The sequence below is a fragment of the Pseudogymnoascus destructans genome (assembly GCF_001641265.1).
Source record: "Pseudogymnoascus destructans isolate 20631-21 unplaced genomic scaffold scaffold_2, whole genome shotgun sequence".
NCBI lineage: Eukaryota > Fungi > Ascomycota > Leotiomycetes > Thelebolales > Thelebolaceae > Pseudogymnoascus > Pseudogymnoascus destructans.
This window is the reverse complement of record NW_020167521.1, coordinates 655,960-679,356: the sequence shown is the minus strand read 5'-3', so window position 1 is coordinate 679,356 and position 23,397 is coordinate 655,960. Positions and strand designations below refer to the sequence as shown.

General features: G+C 46.5%; 6 protein-coding genes across 6 annotated transcripts; 2 read left to right on the top strand and 4 right to left on the bottom strand.

Annotated features, from left to right (window-relative positions):
* Positions 1–88: 88 nt before the first annotated feature.
* Positions 89–4,895, top strand: RET1 (DNA-directed RNA polymerase III core subunit ret1; the record flags this gene model as incomplete). Its single annotated transcript, XM_024464532.1, has 5 exons — positions 89–1,085; positions 1,137–1,238; positions 1,319–1,387; positions 1,454–1,608; positions 1,676–4,895. Exons 1-5 carry the CDS (start codon positions 1,023–1,025, stop codon positions 4,893–4,895), a joined length of 3,609 nt encoding a protein of 1,202 aa, XP_024327704.1. The 5' UTR covers positions 89–1,022.
* Positions 169–537, bottom strand: VC83_00846 (uncharacterized protein; the record flags this gene model as incomplete). The annotated part of the gene is made up of 1 exon (XM_024464533.1): positions 169–537. One exon carries the CDS (start codon positions 535–537, stop codon positions 169–171), a length of 369 nt encoding a protein of 122 aa, XP_024327707.1.
* Positions 4,896–5,659: 764 nt separating the features above from the next.
* Positions 5,660–6,104, bottom strand: VC83_00844 (uncharacterized protein; the record flags this gene model as incomplete). Its single annotated transcript, XM_024464531.1, has 3 exons — positions 5,660–5,695; positions 5,749–5,883; positions 6,039–6,104. The coding sequence occupies 3 exons, from the start codon at positions 6,102–6,104 to the stop codon at positions 5,660–5,662; spliced, it is 237 nt and encodes a 78-aa protein (XP_024327705.1).
* Positions 6,105–6,473: 369 nt separating this feature from the next.
* VC83_00843 (uncharacterized protein) lies at positions 6,474–6,812 on the top strand (the record flags this gene model as incomplete). Its single annotated transcript, XM_024464530.1, has 1 exon — positions 6,474–6,812. The coding sequence occupies one exon, from the start codon at positions 6,474–6,476 to the stop codon at positions 6,810–6,812; it is 339 nt and encodes a 112-aa protein (XP_024327710.1).
* A 15,391-nt stretch (positions 6,813–22,203) lies between these two features.
* Positions 22,204–22,641, bottom strand: VC83_00842 (uncharacterized protein; the record flags this gene model as incomplete). Its single annotated transcript, XM_024464529.1, has 1 exon — positions 22,204–22,641. One exon carries the CDS (start codon positions 22,639–22,641, stop codon positions 22,204–22,206), a length of 438 nt encoding a protein of 145 aa, XP_024327711.1.
* A 55-nt stretch (positions 22,642–22,696) lies between these two features.
* VC83_00841 (uncharacterized protein) lies at positions 22,697–23,182 on the bottom strand (the record flags this gene model as incomplete). Its single annotated transcript, XM_024464528.1, has 1 exon — positions 22,697–23,182. The coding sequence occupies one exon, from the start codon at positions 23,180–23,182 to the stop codon at positions 22,697–22,699; it is 486 nt and encodes a 161-aa protein (XP_024327708.1).
* Positions 23,183–23,397: the final 215 nt, after the last annotated feature.

Sequence of the window (23,397 nt, the reverse complement as noted above, 5' to 3'; positions counted from 1 at the left end):
TTTCCGTTCCGCCACGCCGCAGCCGCCGCGCCCCTGTGAGCGACGGACGCAATCAGCGCCGCGATGATGCAAGACACACAAGATAGACTCGGTTCCCTAGATAAGTAAGCAGCAGATGTCTGATCTGATTCCCTACCTCGCCCTGTGCCTGCCCTACCCTATGTGGACTCATGCGTGCAGCACGCCGGCGCAAGACTCAGACCTGGATGGACCCCGCGGTGCGCTGTGCAGCTCCGCACCGCTCCGCACAACTGGCTTTCCTTGCTTCGCGCAAGCCCGTACAGCACGTCTGTCCGGATGGAGGGATGAGGGGGGGGGCGATCTGTAGGTGCGCGGCGGCTCTGGCTGCAGGTTGGGGCGTGGACGAGTTGGAAGCCGTGATGGATGTTGTATTACCCCCTCAGTATCACCTTCTCCTCCCTCCTCCTCTCCCCTCTCACCGAGGGCAATTCGCAGATCAATGAGACGGGTCTCATTGATCGTATCTCGTCCGATACCAACTTGGATCCCACCCTCCATCCCTCCCACCTCCCTCATCGAGCAATCATACACCCCAACGGCCAAGCCGCCGTCGACGTGGGGTCGCTCCTGTACCGTCTCTCATCCCACTTCCCACCAACCCAGACGGGGTCTCAACACAGGCGGTGAGCAAGTCTCCCAACCAATCTCATACCCGCCATTGCCTCTCCTCCCTCGATGCCCTCCATGTTAGTCTCTATCCCGTTAGACCCTCATCCCACCTCCCTGCTGCCTTACAGCCTCAGGGCGCTCTTTCCTGAACAAAGATCCTCCGTTCCGCGCACCTCGTACCTCCGTACCTCCGTACCTTTTCCCATGCCTGCACATCACCCGTATCTCTTATCTTATCTTAGCCCCGGCAAGCTTCACCTCAACTTTTCCCAATGGTGGGTGACAAAACACTCGCAGCCGTCAACTCCGCAACCACGCCTCCCAAGCCAACAACCATGCGCCGCGACGACAGGTAGCGCACACCCCCACTCAAGACGAATACATAGGCCTCTATGCCTCCGAGGAAACGCGCTGCTGCTGCGCCCGCTGCTGCTGCGGCTGTGCCAGCGCCTGAGGTGCCTGCCCCGCGCAAGGAGTCATGGGGAGGGGGGCTAACGGACGAACAGGCTGAGAAGACGACGGCGGAGTTTGATCTGAGTACAGAGGAGGGGGTTAAGCAGGCGGCGAGGAGGGCGAGGGCGGAGGCGCAACGGACGGTTGGGAATGATGTATGTTTGCACCACTCTGGGACGATGACTGGGTGCCTCGCCAGACGGAAAGGATGGATGGCTGACAATATGGAATGTAGGGATTTGAGGCGCTGCTGGAGCCATTTTATGGGGGGAAGAGCTTGACGGATCCGATTGATACGGCCAAGGTATGGGCTTCCTGCGAGAATTTGTTTTATGCGATGATGGTTGCTGATGATGGGGTGTTTTTACAGGATAAATGGAATTTGCTCCCGGCTTTTTTGAAGGTGAAGGGGTTGGTGAAGCAGCATATCGACTCGTTTAATTATTTTGTCGATCATGAGATTAAGGATATTTTGAAGGCGAATAAGTTCGTCAGGAGTGATGTGGATAATACCTTTTGGCTTGAGTACGTCTCTCCCCTCCGGCTTCCTGGGGCATACTATTGCATACCACTAACCACGATTCCCTCACAGATACACAGACATCCGCGTTGGTGCCCCAGAGCGCCTCGACTACGACGACCGCAAACCCCTCAACGATGTCACCCCGAACGAGTGTCGCCTTCGCGACCTCACCTACGCCGCCCCCATCTTCGTAGACATCAAATACGTGCGCGGAAAACGCATCGTCGCGCGCCGCGGCATCCCCATCGGGCGGATGCCCATCATGCTTAAGAGTTCCAAGTGTCGCCTAACGAGCCGCAACGATGGACAACTCGCATACATGAACGAGTGCGCCTTGGATCCAGGAGGATACTTTATTGTTAACGGGACGGAGAAGGTTATTCTGGTGCAGGAGCAGTTGAGTAAGAATCGAGTGATTGTGGAGACGGATGCGAAGAAGTCGATGGTTTCGGCGTCGGTGACGAGTTCGACGCATGAGAGGAAGTCGAAGAGTTATGTGGTTATGAAGAAGGAGAGGATATACCTCCAGCACAACGTCCTTACTGAGGCGGTGCCGATTGTTATTGCGCTAAAGGCGATGGCCGTGCAGTCTGATCACGAGATGCTGTTGCTTGTTGCGGGAACGGATGCGACATACCAGGATGACTTTGCAGTCAACTTCGAGGAGGCGGCCAAGCTGGGTATCTTCTCGCAGCAGCAGGCGCTAGAGTGGATTGGAGGGAGAGTCAAGATGGGGAAGAGCCGCTTCGGGCAACCACAACGGCGGAACTTTGCACAGGATGGGCTGGAGGCGCTGGCAAATATCGTCATCACGCACGTTCCCGTCGTGGGATTAGATTTCAGACCAAAGGCGCTATATGTGTGCTTCATGGTTCGACGTGTGCTGATGGCGATGCACGACCCAAAGCTAGTCGACGACCGCGATTACGTCGGTAACAAGCGTCTCGAGCTGGCAGGCCAACTTCTCTCTCTCCTATTTGAAGATCTGTTCAAGAAATTCAACTCGGATCTCAAGATGAACATCGACAAGGTGCTCAAGAAGCCGAACCGCACCAACGAGTTCGACGCCTACCAGCACATGCAGTCTCATGGCAACTACATCACGCAGGGCATGAACCGCGCCATCTCGACTGGTAACTGGAGTTTGAAGCGTTTCAAGATGGAGCGCGCGGGTGTCACGCATGTGCTGAGTCGGTTGAGTTATATCGCTGCACTGGGTATGATGACGCGTATTAGTTCGCAGTTCGAGAAGACACGCAAGGTGTCTGGTCCGCGTGCGCTGCAGCCCTCGCAATTTGGTATGCTGTGTCCCTCCGATACGCCTGAAGGTGAGGCTTGCGGTCTTGTTAAGAATTTGGCGCTCATGACGCATATTACAACCAACGATGACGAGGAGCCAGTGCGTAAGCTGGTCTTTGTTCTCGGTGCTGAGGATATTGTGTCTATGAGCGGAAAGGAGATCTATGACGATGGGGCATACGTTATCTTCATCAACGGTACACCGCTTGCCTTGACGAGGAAACCAAAAGCTTTCCTCGCAGGCTTCAAGACCTTCCGCCGTACGGGTCGCGTGTCCGAGTTCGTGAGTTGCTACATCAACCATCACACAAGCTCCGTTCACATCGCCACCGACGAGGGCCGCATCTGCCGCCCGCTCATCATCGTCACCAACGGCGTACCGCGGATAAAAGACCACCACCTCGCTGCCTTGCGCGACGGCACCATGGAGTTCGACGACTTCCTCTACCGCGGCCTTGTCGAGTACATCGACTGCAACGAAGAGAACGACGCCATGATCGCCCTGTACGAAAACGCCATCACACCCGCAACCACTCATCTCGAGATCGAGCCCTTCACCATCCTCGGCGCCGTCGCGGGTCTCATTCCCTACCCCCACCACAACCAATCTCCGCGTAATACGTATCAATGCGCTATGGGTAAGCAAGCCATCGGCGCAATCGCCTACAACCAATTCGCACGTATCGACACCCTCCTCTACCTTATGGTGTACCCACAGGCACCTATGGTCAAGACCCGCACCATCGAGCTCATCCGCTACGACAAACTGCCCGCCGGCCAGAACGCCATCGTGGCCGTCATGTCCTACTCCGGGTACGATATTGAGGATGCCTTAGTGCTCAACCGCGCCTCCCTCGACCGTGGCTTCGGTCGCTGCCAAGTCCTCCGAAAATACGCCACCAAACTCCTCAAATACGCAAACCGCAGCGCCGACCGCATCGGCGACCGGGACTTCGAAGTTCGCGCATCTGACGGCGCCACCGTCCCCATCGAGAAGCACCAGCTCCTCGGCGCCGACGGACTCGCGCACGTCGGCGAGATCGCCCGTAACGGCGACGTGTACGTCAAGAAGGAGACGCCGCTTAACACCTCCTCAACGGGGATCGGTTCCGATTCCGGGCGCAGCTCAGACATGAAAGATGCATCGATGTCCTACCGCCTCCCGGACCCGGCGTATATCGATAAAATCATGATCTCGCAAACCGAAAACGAAAGTACAGTGATCAAAGTACAAACCCGGCAAACCCGTCGCCCCGAGCTCGGCGACAAATTCTCCTCGCGCCACGGGCAAAAGGGCGTCGTCGGGCTCATCGCGCCCGCCCAAGATCTCCCCTTCGCAGACTCCGGCATAACCCCAGACATCATCATGAACCCCCACGGTTTCCCCTCCCGCATGACAGTCGGCAAGATGCTCGAGCTGCTCTCCGGAAAATCCGGCGTCATCCGCGGCACCCACGAGTACGGGACGTGTTTCGGCGGTTCGAAAGTCGAGGAGATGGGGCAGGGGCTCGTGGACTCGGGGTATGCTTATGCCGGGAAGGAGTTCCTGACGAGTGGGATTACGGGGGAGGCGCTGCCGGCGTATGTGTTCATGGGGCCGATCTACTACCAGAAGCTCAAGCACATGGTGCAGGATAAACTGCACTCGCGATCGCGTGGGCCCAGGGCGATATTGACGCGCCAGCCTACGGAGGGACGGTCGAGGCAGGGCGGGTTGCGGTTGGGAGAGATGGAGCGGGATTGTCTGATTGCGTATGGAGCGAGTCAGTTGCTTTTGGAGCGGTTGATGTTGAGTTCTGATGCGCATGAGGTGGATGTTTGTGAGAGGTGTGGGTTGATGGGGTATCAGGGGTGGTGTCAGACGTGTGGGAAGGGGGGGGTGGCGAGGATGGTGATGCCGTATGCGGCGAAGTTGTTGGTGCAGGAGTTGTTGAGTATGAATGTGCTGGTGAGGTTGAAGTTGGAGGATGAGTTTCCTGCGCCGACGTAGGGGTGGGAATGTGGGATGTGGAGTAAAAGGGGGGGGGGGTTCTGTACATCATCTGCATAGGTAGCAAGGAGCGTTTTGACATTTGCACTTTCCTTTATTGCTAGTACTGTTCCGTTTCGTGATAAAAGGCGTAGTTATATGTATGATACCTCCTGTGCCTTTCAACTTTCCTTCAACCCTTACTCGCCCTACAAAACAAAACGCTAAGTCAAACTCTGGATCTACAGGCCATTGAGTAAGCTTTCCGCCTGTAAAAACAAGGATAGCGGCAGCAATGCCACGCGGTACAAGAAAGCCTACGTGACGACAAGAACAGCTGTGTCGTGACAAGAAAAGTTGCGCAATAACAAGAAGCTCCGCTAGTGACAAGAAAGGCCAACTACACAGCCGTCAAAACAGCAATCGAGTATCCCAAGTGCTGCGACGGCGGCGATGATTACCAGCATTCCCCGCTCGATGGGCAGGCACCTAGTATATAGCGAAGAAGGAACTTCAAGACTGATTTCCATCCTCTTCCTCGATGGCGATGGCGGAATAAATATTGGCAACATTCGCACTCTGAAAACAACGACCCGGGATATTATGACCGGAATCCGCACATGGATTCCCTTCGGTGTGTATATAGCCACACAGTCACTACAAGCAGACAGTGCAGGAAATGAATGTGATTTAATAAAAGTGGTATCGTGAATGAAATCCCCCATCCTTCCTACTCCAACCCTCTATCCCCAATTTACCCCCCTCCTCTAACCTTCAACACTTATCTACTCCTCAGTCTCCACAACCATCTTATCCGTCGACTGCGCCAGCGACGTCTCCAACTGGTCCGCTTATACAGCGGCGGCTTGGGCACCACATCGCGGCGCATGATGTACTTGTTGAAGAACCAGGGGAGCGCCTTGGTGACCTGGTAGTGCATGTGTGTGCGTGTTGGCACGGCGAAGATGTAGTCCAGCTCCTCGAGTGTGCGTTGCTTGGTCTCGGGGACCTAGAGGAAGATCATGACGAAGGCGACGATGTTGAGGCCGGCGTAGAAGCAGAATGCGCCCTACTCGGTGTAGGTTAGCTCAAGAGTTCGCAAATCAGGGGTACTCGCGTGTCGTTTCCCAACTCCCAGACCTTCGAGAGCCAGGCTATGCTTACTACCAAGCTCGCGACTACTTCCGTATCAAACAACACCGTTGCTGGTTCCAACTCTACATCGGCCATCATTAGCCGGTCTAGCTGGGTGAAGCTTAACGCCCGTGCTGAGTTCTCCACCACGCAGGTCCAGGGTGGTGACGACTGTGGTGTATTGGCAACCAGGTGTGGTATCACCGCCGCTGACTTCACCAAATATAATAGCGACGCAAGTCTCTGCTCGTCTCTGAAACCGGGATAGCACGTCTGCTGCTCGGCAGGAACCCTTCCTGACTTCGCGCCGAAGCAAACTCTGATGGTTCCTGTAATGTGTACTATGTTGCTAAGGATGATAACTGCTCAAACATCGTTGCTGCAAACAGCCTCACCAATGATGACCTGGAGGACTTCAACAAGAATACCTGGGCTTGGAGTGGATGCGATAACCTCCAGTTCAACATGAACATCTGCTTGAGCACGAGCGACCCGCCCATGCCGCCTAGTCAAGAGGGTGTCGTCTGTGGTCCGCAAAAGCCTGGCACCAAGCAGCCAACCGATGCCACCAAGCTCGCAGACCTTAATCCCTGCGCTCTAAACACCTGCTGTGATATCTGGGGACAGTGTTGTATCACCGCAGAGTTCTGCACAGGCACCGGAACTGGCAACCCAGGAACTGCTAAGCCCGGTACCAACGGCTGCATCTCCAACTGCGGCACAAAGATGTGTTTAGTGACCGGACCTTCGGGCTTTGCGCAACAGGCAGGAAAACTCGACAGTAGACTACAGTATATACAATAAAATAGATTGAATTGAATTGAATTACTACACTACCTACGGAGCCTACGTATTATTTATGTTATTTAGAGGGCCTACCTAAACGCCCCAAGTAACAGAAGGGTTTAGGCCTAAAACCTAATGCGCTAGAGTTCCAAGGCAATCTGCTCACACTAAGCGCTAATTACAGTATTATCTCATTAAGTCAATACACGATTAGTCAATTTTCTAGATAATCAATAACTTTCTTCAGATCATTCCATTCATCATACAAATCACAATACACACGATATTAAGTCCCTTTTCCCGATTATCGACTTAAACTAATTACTAGACTACTCTTAGAATACCGTCAAAATGCCTTCAAAAAAGCTCTATTCTATGACTCTTAAACAGCGAAAAGCCCTCTAAACCTAGCATCAATCTCACCATCCGAAACCTACACAAAAGGCCACTGTATAGTGGTTCCTCAAGCAATACAATCGTCAACTTCGCTAATCTACAGCTCAGAGTCCCTTAGCTCTCAATTTTCAGACCTTGACGATACCCCTAATACTCTAGAAACAAACAGCTCTAAAGATTAGCGTCGCTATGCTGTCGCCTAGCCTAAATTAGAAGCTGCTCTTTATGACTAGCAGAGGCTTATTAAAGAGCGTGGCAGCATTACAACTACAGAAATCTTACAATCAAAGGTGAAGATTATCTAGAATCAGCTACTACAATACCGTGGACTACCTACGCTAGAATTTAGCTATGGATGGATCATAAAGTTTTGACAACAGAATATATTATATCAAACTCTACACAGCAAAGCTAGATCTATTAGTGTCACTACAGAAGAACAAATGAAGGCTATACAAACTATTACAGGGGAGTTTTTAGAGGACAATATTTACAACATAGATGAGACTGGGCTTTACTAGAGGATGAGCCCTTTAAAGAGCTTTATAACACGATTAATTCTAGGACAGAAAAAGGACAAAGCACGCATATTAATAGCCATTTGTGTTAATGCTACTAGAACAGATCGACTTCCTCTTTGGTTTATTAGAAAGGCTAAAAAGCCTCGAGCTTTACAACATGTTAATGTAAGGGTAATAGGTGGGGTTTAGAGGTGGAATGTCATACTGACATTCGTTGCACTCAGTTTGCTATCAAACTCAAGAGCAAACTTAGAAATCTCCTCCTCAAACCTACAAGTCACCATACATATCTTGGCTTATCACACCAACAACAGAAGCAATACTACTCAACGATTGCTGCAAACTCTTCTACTACATCTGTTTATGCTACATACATCACGGCATATCATTTGAACACACATTGAACAAGTTATTAAGAAAATCTCCTCCTTAAGGGGGTGGGCCAATACTACCACATGGCATATATCTACCAACTAGAGGCCTAGGAACATGAACGATAGCTCTAGAAGCTTCTACAACCCTCTATGATTCATTACACGTCATCGCTCCTTAGTTACCCACAAGATTGGTTAAGTTATGACATAATTTGTCTATAGGTACTCTGACCTTGGACCTCCTTTTCACTTCCTATAGGCTAGGAACCCAAGAGATGGTTCTATGGGATTCTCTTACGTTCACTACATGATTAGCAAGCTAGTTGTGGGTCGCACTTGATTTTTAATACATTTACCAAGCCTGGTTAGTCATGGAAAGTCATGGAAAATGAGAGAACTACACTCCTTTGGCATAAATAGGATTGCCCTTTCCTTAAGAAAGGGCAAGCAGGCAATACAGTAAATCGACTAGCACATACTTCTACGTCTTTTCCAAGCTTCCAAGCATTGATCTTGTTATTCTCTGTTTTTTGAAAGAAGAAAGGAGAAGAACCAAGACTGGCATCCAACAAGAAATTTCAACAATTACACCTCTACACCAACTGCTAAGGACTCAGCACCTAAACCTATGGACTTAGACGCCTCTATAAAGAGATCTACAGCAAATCCAGCACCTCAGCCTACAGGATACCCTCAAAAACTGAAAAGGGGTGAACTTACCCCTCAAGAAAGAAAACACAGAATGGACAACAACCTTTGTTTATACTGTGGCAAAGGGGGACACAGAATTCAGGAGTGCTATTCAGCACGAGGGAGTGCTGATTCAAAACATATAGCAGCCTCAGACACAGTCACAACTGCTATTCCTGAAAAACTTGAAAAATCCCTAGCAGGCACAACTTCAACTGAGACTATAACTTCTCCCCTAGACAACAAAGATGTGTCGATGGTGCTTTCTCAGAGTCTCACACACCTGTTAATCCCTATTCAACTCCATTTCAAACAACAGGTGTTGTCTACAAGGGCTATGATAGACTCAGGGGCAACAGGCAACTTTATATCTCAAGACCTCATCTTGACACACCAGTTACCTACAATTCCCAAACGCACTCCAGAGTTGCTCCGAGTCATTGATGGAACTCCTATCAGTTCAGGTTCCATTACCTGCAACACCCCAGTACTCAAACTTGAGATTCCCCTAGGAAAATCAACATTTTCAGACACCATCTCTTTAGATGTTATACCAATGAAGTACCCAGTTATCCTAGGTCTTCCATGGCTTCAAAGGCATGATCCAACTATCAATTGGAAGCATTTATCGCTTGGGTTTAGCTCAAATCCTGAGCTCAATACTGAAAAAACCCTTCAAGCCTCAGTTACCCCTATTCAGGTCCAAGACTCAAACTTGTCCCAGATCAAGGATTTTGACCAAACTATGGACGATATATCATCTCTGATATGGGTTAAACCTTTCCAACCTGTCCTGGAGATAGCAGCTACTTCAGATTTGGAGAAATCATCTCAGGAGGTCATTTTGCCTTTAGCATACCAAGACTACCAACATCTTTTTGACAAGGCAAAGGCATCAATTCTGCCAAAGCACCAGCCTTATGACCATGAGATACCACTCGCAGAAGGCTCAATGCCTCCCTACGGCCCTATCTACTCTCTATCTGAATTAGAGCTGAAAACTCTCAGAGAATACCTAGATGAGAACCTTAGTTCTGGCTTTATCAGACCTTCTTCCTCACCAGCAGGAGCTCCCATTCTCTTTGTCAAGAAGAAAGATGGCTCCTTGCGTCTCTGTGTTGATTATAGGGGCCTTAATGCAGTCACTGTTAAAAACAGATATGCTTTACCCCTTATCCCTGAGCTCATAGATAGGCTCTCTTCAGCAAGGATCTTTACCAAGTTAGATCTCAGGGGAGCTTATAACCTGATACGCATCAAGGAAGGTGATGAGTGGAAGACAGCATTCAGAACACGCTATGGTCATTTTGAATACCAGGTAATGCCTTTTGGGCTTGCCAATGCACCTGCTTCTTTCCAAGCTCTCATGAATGATATTCTAAGACCTTACTTGGATATCTTTGTTGTTGTCTACTTAGACGACATTCTTATATACTCTTTAGACACTCAAGAGCATGTTCTACATGTTAGACAAGTCTTAGAGAAGCTATCTCAAGCACAACTCTTTTGCAAACTTGAGAAATGTCTTTTCCATATGTCTCAAGTTGATTTCTTGGGACATAGAATTTCAACAGAAGGCATTCAGATGGACCCTGAAAAGACAAAAGCAGTACAAACGTGGCCTATTCCTTCCAGCATTAAAGAGGTTCAGTCTTTCCTTGGGTTTGCCAACTATTACAGGAGGTTTATACCAAGATATACATCCTTGGCTTTACCCCTTACTCAATTACTTCACAAGGACACTTTGTATCACTGGGATAAGACACAGCAAGATGCTTTCGATGCTCTTAAAGGAGAATTTAAAGAAGGGAAAATGTTACTACACTTTAACCCCTTGAAACCTGCCACTCTTGAGACAGATGCCTCAGATTTTGCTATTTCTGGAATCTTATACCAAGCTCCAAAAGACAAACAAGAAGAGCTACAGCCTGTGGCATTTTACTCAAGAAAGCTATCAGCAGCTGAACAAAACTATCCCATTACAGACAAGGAACTGCTTGCCATAGTATGTTCTCTAAAGCATTGGAGATGCTACCTTGAAGGGGCAAACTATCCTATCACTATTTACAGTGACCATTTAAACCTCTTGACCTTTACAACCACTAAACAGCTCAATAGACGACAAGCAAGGTGGTCTGAACAACTAGGAGGTTTTGACTTTGTTATAAAACATGTCTCAGGGGCCAAGAATCAAAGAGCAGATCTCCTCTCAAGAAGACATGACTACCAAGATTCTGCTAAAACTAGCAATACAAAGGCTCTGCTAGACTCAGCAAAGCTTATAGCAGCATCTTTAAGCAACCCTAGTACTACAGAGGACTTAGGGGTAAACTTATCCCCTCAAGACCAAGTTGCCGCCATTACCTCTTCTCAGGAACCAGAGACCTTTAAAGACTATACACCCTCAGCAACACTTCTTAAAGCATTCAAAGATGCTTACAACCATGATCCCTTTGCGAAAAGAACTTTGGAATACCTCCAGAAGAAAGGTTACTCTCTTGAGAAAGTTGGACTACAGAATTTCTCAAAAAATCAGCATGGACTTCTCTTATTCAAGAACTATATCTATGTCCCAAGGGATAAACGATTACAGCTACACCTCCTACAGCAGTTCCATGATGCTCCAGCTGCAGGGCACTTTGGCTTTGCAAAAACTTATGAACTTCTAACAAGAAAGTTCTACTGGCCTAGTCTAAGGACTACTCTTCAAAACTATATATCTTCTTGCACTACTTGCAACTTGAACAAACCTACACGGCAAAAGCCCTATGGCCTCTTGCAGCCTCTACCTATACCAGAACGCCCATGGGACTCCATATCCATTGACTTTATAGTCAAGTTGCCTCCTTCTATCCCAAAAGGGGGTGCTACCCCTTATGACTCTATCCTTGTGGTGGTAGAAAGGCTCACAAAAATGGCACACTTTGAGCCTTGCAATGAGACTATCACAGCTTCTGAACTTGCGTGGCTATTCCTCAAGGTGGTCTTTAAATATCATGGAATTCCTGGACACTGGATCTCAGATAGGGGAGCAGTTTTCACTTCAAACTTTTTTAAGGAGTTCTCTAAACTCTTAAACATGGAACAACGCTTCTCTACAGCTTATCACCCTCAAACAGATGGCCAGACAGAGAGAGTCAACTCTGTACTTGAACAATATCTAAGAATTTATACAAACTATGCTCAAGACAACTGGGCAGATCTTCTCCATCTTGCGGAATTTGCTTACAACAACACAGTCTCTAACACCACAAAAGAGACACCTTTCTATGCAAACTATGGTTATCACCCTAGGTTTGAAGTGGCAGAACTGAATTGTCCTGAAAATTTCAAAAACCCTTCTGCTACTGAAAGAATCATCTACCTTAAGGGCCTCCAGGACTATCTCAAGGTTCAAATACAGCGTGCACAAGACGAGCAGGCTCAGGCCTTTAACAGGGGGGTGGTTGCACCACAATTCAAAGTTGGTGATCAAGTCTTTTTGTCTAGAAGACATATCACAACTACTAGACCTTCAGACAAACTTGATACTAAAAGACTTGGACCTTTTAAGATCACAAGGACTATTGGCAAGAATGCTTTCGAGCTTGCATTACCACCTACTTGGACTATCCATAATGTCTTCCATGCCTCTCTCTTGTCTAAGGCACAAGAAAGTTCCTTAAGACCATTTCAGTCTCCTCCACCTCCTGTTCTGATCTTGGATCAACCAGAATATGAAGTAGAGTCTATCCTTGACAAAAAGACACTTAGAGGTCAGGACTACTTCCTCGTTAAGTGGAAAGGCTATCCTACAAGTGACAACACTTGGGAGCCTAAGAGAAATCTAAAAAATGCATCTAAGCTCATTCTAGAATTTCTTTCTAAGAAAGCCAACTGGCTAAAGGGCAAGCAGACAGCCAACAAACGTCCTTAAAAGGGGGATCATGTCATACTGACATTCGTTGCACTCAGTTTGCTATCAAACTCAAGAGCAAACTTAGAAATCTCCTCCTCAAACCTACAAGTCACCATACATATCTTGGCTTATCACACCAACAACAGAAGCAATACTACTCAACGATTGCTGCAAACTCTTCTACTACATCTGTTTATGCTACATACATCACGGCATATCATTTGAACACACATTGAACAAGTTATTAAGAAAATCTCCTCCTTAAGGGGGTGGGCCAATACTACCACATGGCATATATCTACCAACTAGAGGCCTAGGAACATGAACGATAGCTCTAGAAGCTTCTACAACCCTCTATGATTCATTACACGTCATCGCTCCTTAGTTACCCACAAGATTGGTTAAGTTATGACATAATTTGTCTATAGGTACTCTGACCTTGGACCTCCTTTTCACTTCCTATAGGCTAGGAACCCAAGAGATGGTTCTATGGGATTCTCTTACGTTCACTACATGATTAGCAAGCTAGTTGTGGGTCGCACTTGATTTTTAATACATTTACCAAGCCTGGTTAGTCATGGAAAGTCATGGAAAATGAGAGAACTACACTCCTTTGGCATAAATAGGATTGCCCTTTCCTTAAGAAAGGGCAAGCAGGCAATACAGTAAATCGACTAGCACATACTTCTACGTCTTTTCCAAGCTTCCAAGCATTGATCTTGTTATTCTCTGTTTTTTGAAAAGTCAGTGAGGTGCTAACCTCTGACTTACCCCTGAGTTCTCAGACTCAACATTTGTTGCAACTTGTCTAAACCACTTCACCACATCATACACCTGATTGCTGCGTTGTGGAATAGTCTAAGCTACAACCCTTTGGCTCTGTTTCCTAAGACAGTGTGTTGTCTTAGTAAATTCATCCCTTCCTTGGGTGGCTAGATTCTCATATCTGGTGCACCCACCATTACATGGAATAAGAAAGCTTAGATGAATCAATTTGTTACGGCAGATTGGCTAAATGCTTTCTATACTCATATTAGTACCTCATGTTCTATACTGCTTACAATAGATAACTTCTTGGCCCATATCGCTACAGTGGAATCGACGCCTCCTTCTCTAAACATATGAATTATCTAGCTTCCTCCAAATGCGACCAGTTGATATCAACCTCTTAATGAAGGTATTATAGCCACTTTAAAAAGCTATTATCGTCGGCAATGGCTTAAGTTCATGCTTGAATATTTTAGCAACAACCTAGATCTAATTACAACAATGACAATACACTTTGCAATTCACTAGCTTATTCGATCATTGTAATGGTGGGTGCACCAGATGTGAGAATCTAGCCACCCAAGGAGGATGATTTTACTAAGACAACACACTGTCTTAGGAAACAGAGCCAAAGGGTTGTAGCTTAGGCTATTCCACAACACAGCAATCAGGAGTATGATGTAGTGGAGTGGTTTAGACAAGTTGTAACAAATGTTGAGTCTGAGAACTCAGGGATAAGTCAGAGGTTAGCACCTCACTGACTTTTCAGAAACAAGGAATAACAAGATCAATGCTTGGAAGCTTGGAAAAGATGTGGAAGTATGTGATAGTCAATTTACTATATTGTCTGCTTGCCCTTTCTTAAGGAAAGGGCAATTCTATTTATGCCAAAGGAGTGTAGTTCTCTCATTTTCCAAGACTTTCCATGACTAACCAGGCTTGGTAACTGTAGTCAACGTAAGAGAATCCCATAGAACCATCTCCTAGGTTCCTAGCCTATAGGAAGTGAAAGGAGGTCCAATGTCAGAGTACCCCTATAGACAAATTATGTCATAACTTAACCAATCTTGTGGGTAACTAAGGAGCGATGATGTGTAATGAATCGTAGAGGGTTGTAGAAGCTTTTGGAGCTATCGTTCATGTTACTAGGCCTCTAGTTGGTAGAGATATGTCATGTGGTAGTATTAGCCCAGTAACTAAGGAGTGATGATGTGTAATGAATCATAGAGGGTTTAGAGATATACTATGTGGTAATATCGGCCGAGTAATTAAGGAGCGATGACGTGTAATGAATCATAGAGGGTTGTAGCAATCGTTGAGTAGTATTGCTCTTGTTGTTGGTGTAATATGTTACGATATCAAGTGTGCCTTGCAGCTCGAGTAGGGGTTCAGGGGTGTGGGGAGCTTTCCGGGGTTGGAGCGAAGTTTTCAGTTGTGGAGTGAATTCTCAGAACTAGTCTCGCTAAAGAGAATTCACTCCACAACAACATAGCTCTATATAGATCGAGCCACTGCTCGAGTGCTCCTCTTCTCTTTCCTTCCTTCTCTAGATTGAGTTTAATTCATAATACCCAACTGGCGCCCTATGCCTTGGTGAACCGTGACATAAAACTCAATCTCTCTTATACCTCTTTTCCTGCTCTTCGAGCTGAACCCTCTTCTGAAATCGAAATCGAAATCCACTCTTTGGAAAACCCAGAACCAGAAACCTTATCCTGAAGTCGATTCCAGGACCTCGAGGCAACCCTACAAAGCTGGCTCTCGACAGTCAGCTCGACACACACACACCACCTTTGCAAGTCAGACCTTTTACAACGCTCCCTCAACAATATAACTGTGAGGGAAGTGCGCTCCTCTTGAGTGGCTCCTACGGCCAACAACTGCACAATAGGGCCTTTGGCAATATGTGTCTGACTTGACGATATAAACTGAAATTGAAATAGCAACTCGCTATGGCTTATACAGCTGAAGAAAAAGCTGCAATGGCAGCTCGAAACGATCCAGAACAAGACCAGGAATCCCTGGCAGAAGGAGCATCAATTCCAAGCTCTGCAAACCAAACCAATGAACTTCATGATCCTAATTTCAAATCCGAAACCTTCCTTCAGACTCTGGGCAAAACAGCTCAAGAGAGACATAAATCTATACTTGCAAATCGACATGAAAAGGCTGAATGGAATGTTGAAACCTTTGACGAATTCCAGAAACTATCTGTCACCAACCAAAAAATGGCATGGACTTTGCACAAGAACATTCTTCAGGACTATTTGGCCTAGCAGAGGACTCGAATTCGATACTGGCTGAAAAGGATGATGCCATTCTCCAGTTACAGGAACTGATCCAGAGCAACGAGCAACAAATCACAGAGCAACAAACGATTCAGAAATATCTTGAAAAGCAAACCCAACAAGCTCTGAAGAATGAACCAGGAAACCACTCTCACAGTCGACTGTCAGCTCGGATTCCAGACCCTCCAATCCTCACAGATGGGATAGAGCCAGCATTTGAAGACTGGGTTGTGAAAATTCGCCTCAAGCTCGAAGCCAACATTGATCATTTTCCAACACAGACTTTACAAATGAGCTACATTCAGAGTCGACTGGGATGACTGGCAGTTTGACATGTTAATCCAAGGCTTCGACCAAACTCTACAAACAAACTGCAGACAGCAGAAGAAATTCTCGAACTTTTGGAAAAAGCCTTCAGTGATCCCAATCAAAGGCACACAGCTCAAACTGAGTATCGGAAGCTGTATCAGAGAAACAACACCTTTGCAGTGTTCTGGGCCGAGTTCCAAAGGCTCACGACAGAGCTTGATTACTCTGAAGAAACTTTGCTAGATGACTTGCGCTTCAAAGTCAACCAACAGATGCAGAAAGCCTTAGTGGCTGAAGTTGGAGCTACTACACTTTACTAGTTTGCAAAGAAATGCATGCTCATCAACCAGAACATCCAGCGGATCAAGGAACAAGAAGACAAAAGGAAGCCAAAGTCATTTTCGAACAACATAGGCCAAACTCAAAATCAGGGCCAGGCACTTCAAACTCCAGTCCCTCAACCTACAATGGATTCGAACATGCAAAACAAGACGCAGAAGCTGTATCGACCACCGCATCAAGATCCAGCAAAAGAAATGCTCATGAAACTTGGGAAATGCTTCATATGCCAACAAAATGGACATCGAGCTCGAGACTGTCCCCAGGAGCTCAAAGCTCAAGTGAATGAGGTATCTACAGCTGAGTCTATCATTGCTTCGGAAAAAATAGCCTCTAGACAAGTCATCACTAGAAGTAGTGCAGCCAGAATTGCAGCTTCTTCCTCGAGATCTAGTTTTGATCCGGATACCCCTTTCTTAGTTATTTGTAGAATGGGAAAATACAAAACTATTGTCCATGCATTGATCGATACTGGTGCCACAGGTGGGAACTTCATTAATGCTGCTGATGCAGAAAGAATATGTGAAATTGAAGGGATAGCCCCAGTCGAACTTGTGAAGCCAAAACAAGTGGAAGGATTCAATGGAGAGGCTGCCCCTGCTATCACACATGCTATATATCCTCGACTACAAGTGGGAGAGCATGTGGAAAGTCTATGTCCATTATTCATCACTTTGCTGGGAAAACATTCCACCATTCTTGGGAAAGCTTGGATGAAGCAACATGGAGTTGTTCTCAATATGATCAATGATCAAGTCCTCTTCACTGGAGATTATTGCAACCATTCTATACCAGATCGAGCCCTCGAAACGGAGCCTATATCGAAAAGCAAAAGACAAAGGCCAAAGAAGAAAGCCAAAGAAATGCCTCCTCCGGAACCTGCTCCGAAAGTGGAAAAACCAAAACCTTGCACCATAGCAATGATTGGCGCAGCACCATGTCAAATGCTCATGAAGCAAAAAGGAGCTCAAGTCTTTGCTATATCAATGAAGGACATAATCGAGCACAAGAACAAGACCAAAACTGAAGAAATCGACCCTCAACTGATCCTTCCGAAGGAATTTCATGAATTTTTGGATGTTTTTTTCGAAAATGGCAGCAGACAAGCTACCTCCCCATCGACCTTCAGACCATTATATTGAACTCGAAGGTGATGTAAAGCTGGGATATGCACCACTCTGGAATATGTCAAAGGAAGAACTTGATTTGGTTGAAGAATATGTCTTCGAGCACTTGCCAAAAGGGTTCATTGAAGCAAGCAAAGCCCCATACTCTTCACCCATTATGTTTGTGAGAAAGCCAGGTGGTGGTCTTTGATTCTGTGTTGACTACAGGAAGCTAAATGCCATAACGAAAAAGGATCGATATCCCATACCACTCATTGATGAAACGCTGGCCCAAGTCATAAGAGCAAAATATCTCACCAAACTGGACATTCAACATGCCTTCAATCGAATTCGAATGCAGACAGAAGAAGATGAAGACTTCACTACATTCAGAACTCGATTTGGATCATACAAATACAAGGTCATGCCCTTCGGACTCACAAATGGTCCAGCAACATTCCAGAGGTACATGAATGAAACCCTTATAGATTACCTCAACCAATTCATCATCGCATACATGGATGACATTCTTATCTACAGTGCTACTCGAGTAGAGCATACAGAGCACATAATAAAAGTCCTACAGAAGCTTCGAGAAGCTGGACTGCAAGCAGATATCTCAAAATGTGAGTTTTTCGTCCAAGAAACCAAATTCCTAGGACTCATTGTGGGAGTCAATGGCATTCACATGGACCCTGCAAAGGTTTCTACTATATTGGAATGGCGAACTCCAAAATCGCTCAGGGATATGCAAGCTTCCATTGGATTCTGCAATTTCTATCAAAGGTTCATCTGAAATTACTCCAGCATCATGAGGCTATTGGTGAACCTTACCAGAAAGGATCAGATATTCGAATGGACTCATGCATGCCAAACTGCATTCGAGCTGTTAAAACAAACAGTCACAGAAGCTCCTGTCTTGAGGCATTTTGATAGAAACAAGACAGCCTATATCGAAGCAGATTCCTCAGACTTCATCTCATCAGGAGTCTTGTCACAAAAAGATGATCAAGGGGTTCTACATCCAGTGGCATACTTCTCAAAAAAGCTAGCACCTGCAGAATGCAATTACGAGATATATGACAAGGAATTGCTTGCAATCATCAGATGTTTCGAAGCATGGAGACCAGAACTTGAAGGGACAGATTTTCCAGTCCAAGTCTTGTCTGATCACAAAAGCTTGGAATACTTCATGTCCACCAAGAAGCTCACAAGAAAACAAGCTCGATGGGCTGAATTCCTCTCTCGATACAACTTCCAGATCATCTATAGGCCTGGAAAGCAAAATGGAAAAGCAGATGCTTTGACTCAAAGGCCTGTTGACAGACCAGAAGCAATGATGAGGATGATCGACAAAAGCAACAGCTTCAGGTGTTGCTACTGTTACGATTACAGCTCACAGCTTGTCACAGCTTGTTACGGTTGTTACGGTTGTTACGGTTGTTACGGTTGTTACGGTTGTTACGGTTGTTACGGTTGTTACGGTTGTTACGGTTGTTACAGTTGTTATGGTTGTTACGGTTATTACAGTTGTATGGGGATTACGGGTGTAGCCTTAGCCACAAGGTTACAACCGCTAAGCAGACAACTGTATGTTATGTGGAATAGCCTCACCTTCCTTCCTTCTTCTTCTTCTTCTCTCTTTAGATTCAATCTAGATGACTTTTCCTGGACTGGCATCATGACCTCTATGACCATCGTAACATAAGATTGAATCTCATTTCTTCATTAGCTCATCCTGAGCAAGAAACTAGAAACCAGCACAAACCTTCGAGCAACAGAACCCTCAAACCAGAAACCAGCACAAACCTTTGTGCAACAGAACCTCCAGAACCAGAAATCGAAACTCAGACCAACCAGAGCTACACATTGAACCAGAACCAGAACCAGAACACCAGAACATCAAATCCAGAAACCACAAGTCAACTCAATACCACACTCAAGCATCAGAACCCAGAACATTATATCAGCAGAATTAGACCTTTCCGTGATGCTCCCTCAACAAGGATATAACTGTGACGGAAGTGCGCTCCTCTTGAGTGGCTCGTACGGCCGACAACTGCATAATAGGGCCTTCACCACATACGTGTCTAGTTCCTGATACCGACAAAGTCAGAAGAAGATCCTGACCTCGACAATTCCAAGGACAAGAAGTGAAGCCTGCTATAATGGCACGCGATGCACAAGGACATGTCATCCGTGACAGGAGTCAAGATCAAGGACAAGAAACCCAATCTACTACAAGCAATGAGGACTGCTTAGAAAGCCACACCTATAATAGAAGGGAAACACTACTCGAGGATCCAGAACACCAAGCTACCCTTCGCATTTGGGAGCTTAAAGACCTCTCAGTTGTGAGCACCTGGAGCCAAGCCCAGAGAGTGTAAGGATGCCAAAGCCCTCAGTGATGGAAAGCATTGGAGTCGGGCAGGTTACGGTCACGTGAGGAGCATTAGGGTAGGTTAGCCAAGTCGGACCCGTTTCGGGTACTTAAGGGGATTGACCAAACGGGGTTCCTCATCATCTTTTTTGTATCCTTCGTAGTAGACCTATAGGATAGCATCCGTTTAGCTTGTAGCTGGCTGATATTGTCATCATATGTAGCCTTCTCCTCTCGACTCTTCTGGAGGGTAGTATTGTAGAGCTGGGTGACATGATCATAATCCTCCATCATCTGCTTTTGGATTTGAGCGCAGCCTCTCTCTGTAAGGACACAGGGCACCCAGCTCACAGTAATAGCATATGAGAGTGCGAGTCGGAGGCAGTTATCCAAGCTCATGAGCAGACAATGGCAGGACAAGCTGCTGTTGTGAAATATCTTGAAAATGAGAAGTCAAAAAGCAGCACTACTCGCAATAGAGAATCACACCAGAAATCCACCATGATCCCGGACCCTCCTACTCTCACAGACGGAATAGAGCCAGCTTATGACGATTGGAGCATTAAGATAAAGATGAAGCTCGAGGCGAACCTTGACCATTTTCCTACTCCAGCCCTTCAGATGGGTTATGTGCAAAGCAGACTAGGTGGCAAAGCCTCCTCTCACATCAATCCATGCCTTCGATCTACTCAGAACAAGTTTCAAACTGTAGAGGAAATGTTTGAAGTCCTAGACAGAGTCTTCAGTGATCCAGACCGCCACTTTACTGCACAACGTGCTTATAGAAAGCTCTTCCAAAACAAGGATAACTTTGCTACCTTTTGGGCAGAGTTCCAGAGACTCACTGTTGAACTGGATTACTCAGAAGAGACCCTCATTGATGACCTCCGCCATAAGGTTAATACGAAGATGCAGACTGCTTTAATAGCAGAGATAAATCCAAGCTCTCTTCATGCCTTTGCACAAAAGTGCTTACTGATTCATCAGAATATCCAGAAACTTCAAATCCAAGATGCTCGCACTGTCCCTCGAGTTATTCAGCAAGCCTTTAAGCCACAAGACTTTCACAGTAAGGCTCAGCAGCCTACTACAAACCCACCTGCTAGCTTTAGACCACCAAGACTATATCGTGCACCACATCAGAACCCTGCAACTGAGAAGCTAATGCAGGAAGGCCGCTGCTTCCATTGCCAGCAAACTGGACACCGAGCTTATGAATGTCCTACCAAGAATGCTCAAGTCCACAAAGTTAGCACTTATGATGCTCCACTTTCAGGAAAAGAATAACCTTCAGACAAGACGTCCCTGAAGGTGTCATGACAGCCAGAATTGCAACTTCTTCCTCAAGCTTTGGATTAGATCCAGATACTCCATTCATAGTTACTTGTATGATAGAAAATCAAAAATCAAAGCACAAGCCCTTATCGATACTGGAGCTACTGGAGGAAACTTTGTGAATGCTGTTGACGCAGAATGAATTTGTGAGATAGAAGGCATATCACCACTAGAGCTTTTAAAGCCATGCCCTATTCAAGGCTTTGATGGAACAGCAGCCCCTCCCATTACTCATGCTATATACCCTCGCCTACAGGTCCAAGACCATGTTAAAAGTCTATGCCCTCTATTCATCACCACTCTTTGGAAACATTCTGTCATTCTTGGGAAGGCTTGGATGAAGCAACATGGAGTTATACTTGATATGGTAAATGACCAAGTCATATTTACTAAAGGTCATTGCCAGCACACTACACCAACGAATACTAAAAATCCGAAACCTACATTCCCCAAGTCAATAAGCAAATACAAGATGACAAATCTTGGAAGCCAGCCCTCCAACCTCCTTATAAGAACACATGCACTGTCGCAAAATTGGAGCCGCACCATTTAATATGCTTTGGAAGCAGAAGGGAGCTAAGGTTTTTGCAGTATCATTTAAAGATATACTCGCTGAACAGGCAAAGGAGGAAGCGAAGGAAATCGACCCAAAACTGATCCTCCCAAAGGAGTTCCATAAATATCTCGATGTGTTCTCAAAGCAGGCTGCAGATGAACTCCCCCCTCACCGATATGCAGACCACCACATCGTCTTAGAACAAGATTCGAAATTAGGACATGCGCCCCTTTACAACATGCAAAGGAGGAACTTGATCTTGTGAAGAAATATATTGACGACAACTTGTCGAAAGGATTTATTGAAGCTAGCAAAGCTCCCTTTGCCTCTCCTGTCCTTTTCGTCCGCAAACCAGGTGGCGGACTTCGATTCTGTGTTGATTACCGCAAGCTAAATGCCATCACAAGAAAAGACTCATACCCACTACCCCTCATCGATGAAACATTGGCTCAGATCACAGTGCCAAATATCTTACAAAGATTGACATTCGTCATGCATTTAATCGGATCCGTGGTGTAGACTTGCGGTCCAGTGGCGGAATAAGGAGAAGGATTCAGTGTCCCTGGGAGCTGACGGGATCCATAGAGCGGCTGAGGTGACTGGAATTGAGCTTGAGGATTTGGGCTCATAAAGCCGGTTGGATTCGACGGGTACACTGAGCTTGCTATACCATATTTGAGCTGGGTAGCTGGCCCAAGGTACGGGTTATTTGCCGGGAGTTGCGACGGTCTCGGAGAACGGTTGCTCCTTAGTACTTGAAGTTTTTTGTCAGACATCATATCATTTTTGACCATATAATCGAAACCTTCCGTGAGATCTGATGCCTCAGAGCTGTGTGCTTCGATGTATGCTGGTCGGTCGGAGAGGCCTACTGTTGCAGGCACCATAGTGTAACGGTGCCGCCGTTACAGTACATGTGGTATATAAAGCGTGTTACGCGTATTAAGGGCGAGCAGGGATACTGTAGTCTTTTTGGCTCAGTGGGATGTAGCGCGAGCGTAACCGTACATCATTACACATAGGAAGGAGATAGTCACCGGCTTTGGTGACATACCAAATGCGTGCCGTAGTCCCTATGGTGGTTATGCCATACATCTGTTTCCTTCCAGAGTCGACAAAATGTTCCATGCAGGCGTTGTAGGCTAGGTATTCGACTTCATTAATTTCGGCCTGAGAACAGTTTGTCTTCTTTGCCTCGAAAACTGCGATTTTTTGCCACTTGTCGTGTATCCATCTTTCGATGCAGAGATCCACCCTGCGCCTATCTCCCTGATCGTTCGTTGGGGGTTGCTGAGATGAGATTGCCCAGTCACGACCATTGAAGATATCCTCCTTGAATACATACTCCCAGAACCTCGTTGCACCCCACTCTGGCCTTGACTGCGCTTCCCATAACGATAGGGTTCGCCGGTTTCTTATCAGACTCATGTTTCCTAAGGATAGTTATAAAAGGTAAAGATATCGAGGATACGACGCTAAAGATGATTTTGCAAAGATTTTATAGTAGATATATCGAGGCAAACATACCGAGCAGAATACAGTACTATATATGCTTTTTGTATAACAGGTTCATTCCAAACATACAAGGCAGCCATATCGAGGACCAAATCCAGATCCCAGGTACTGCACGCACATGTATCATG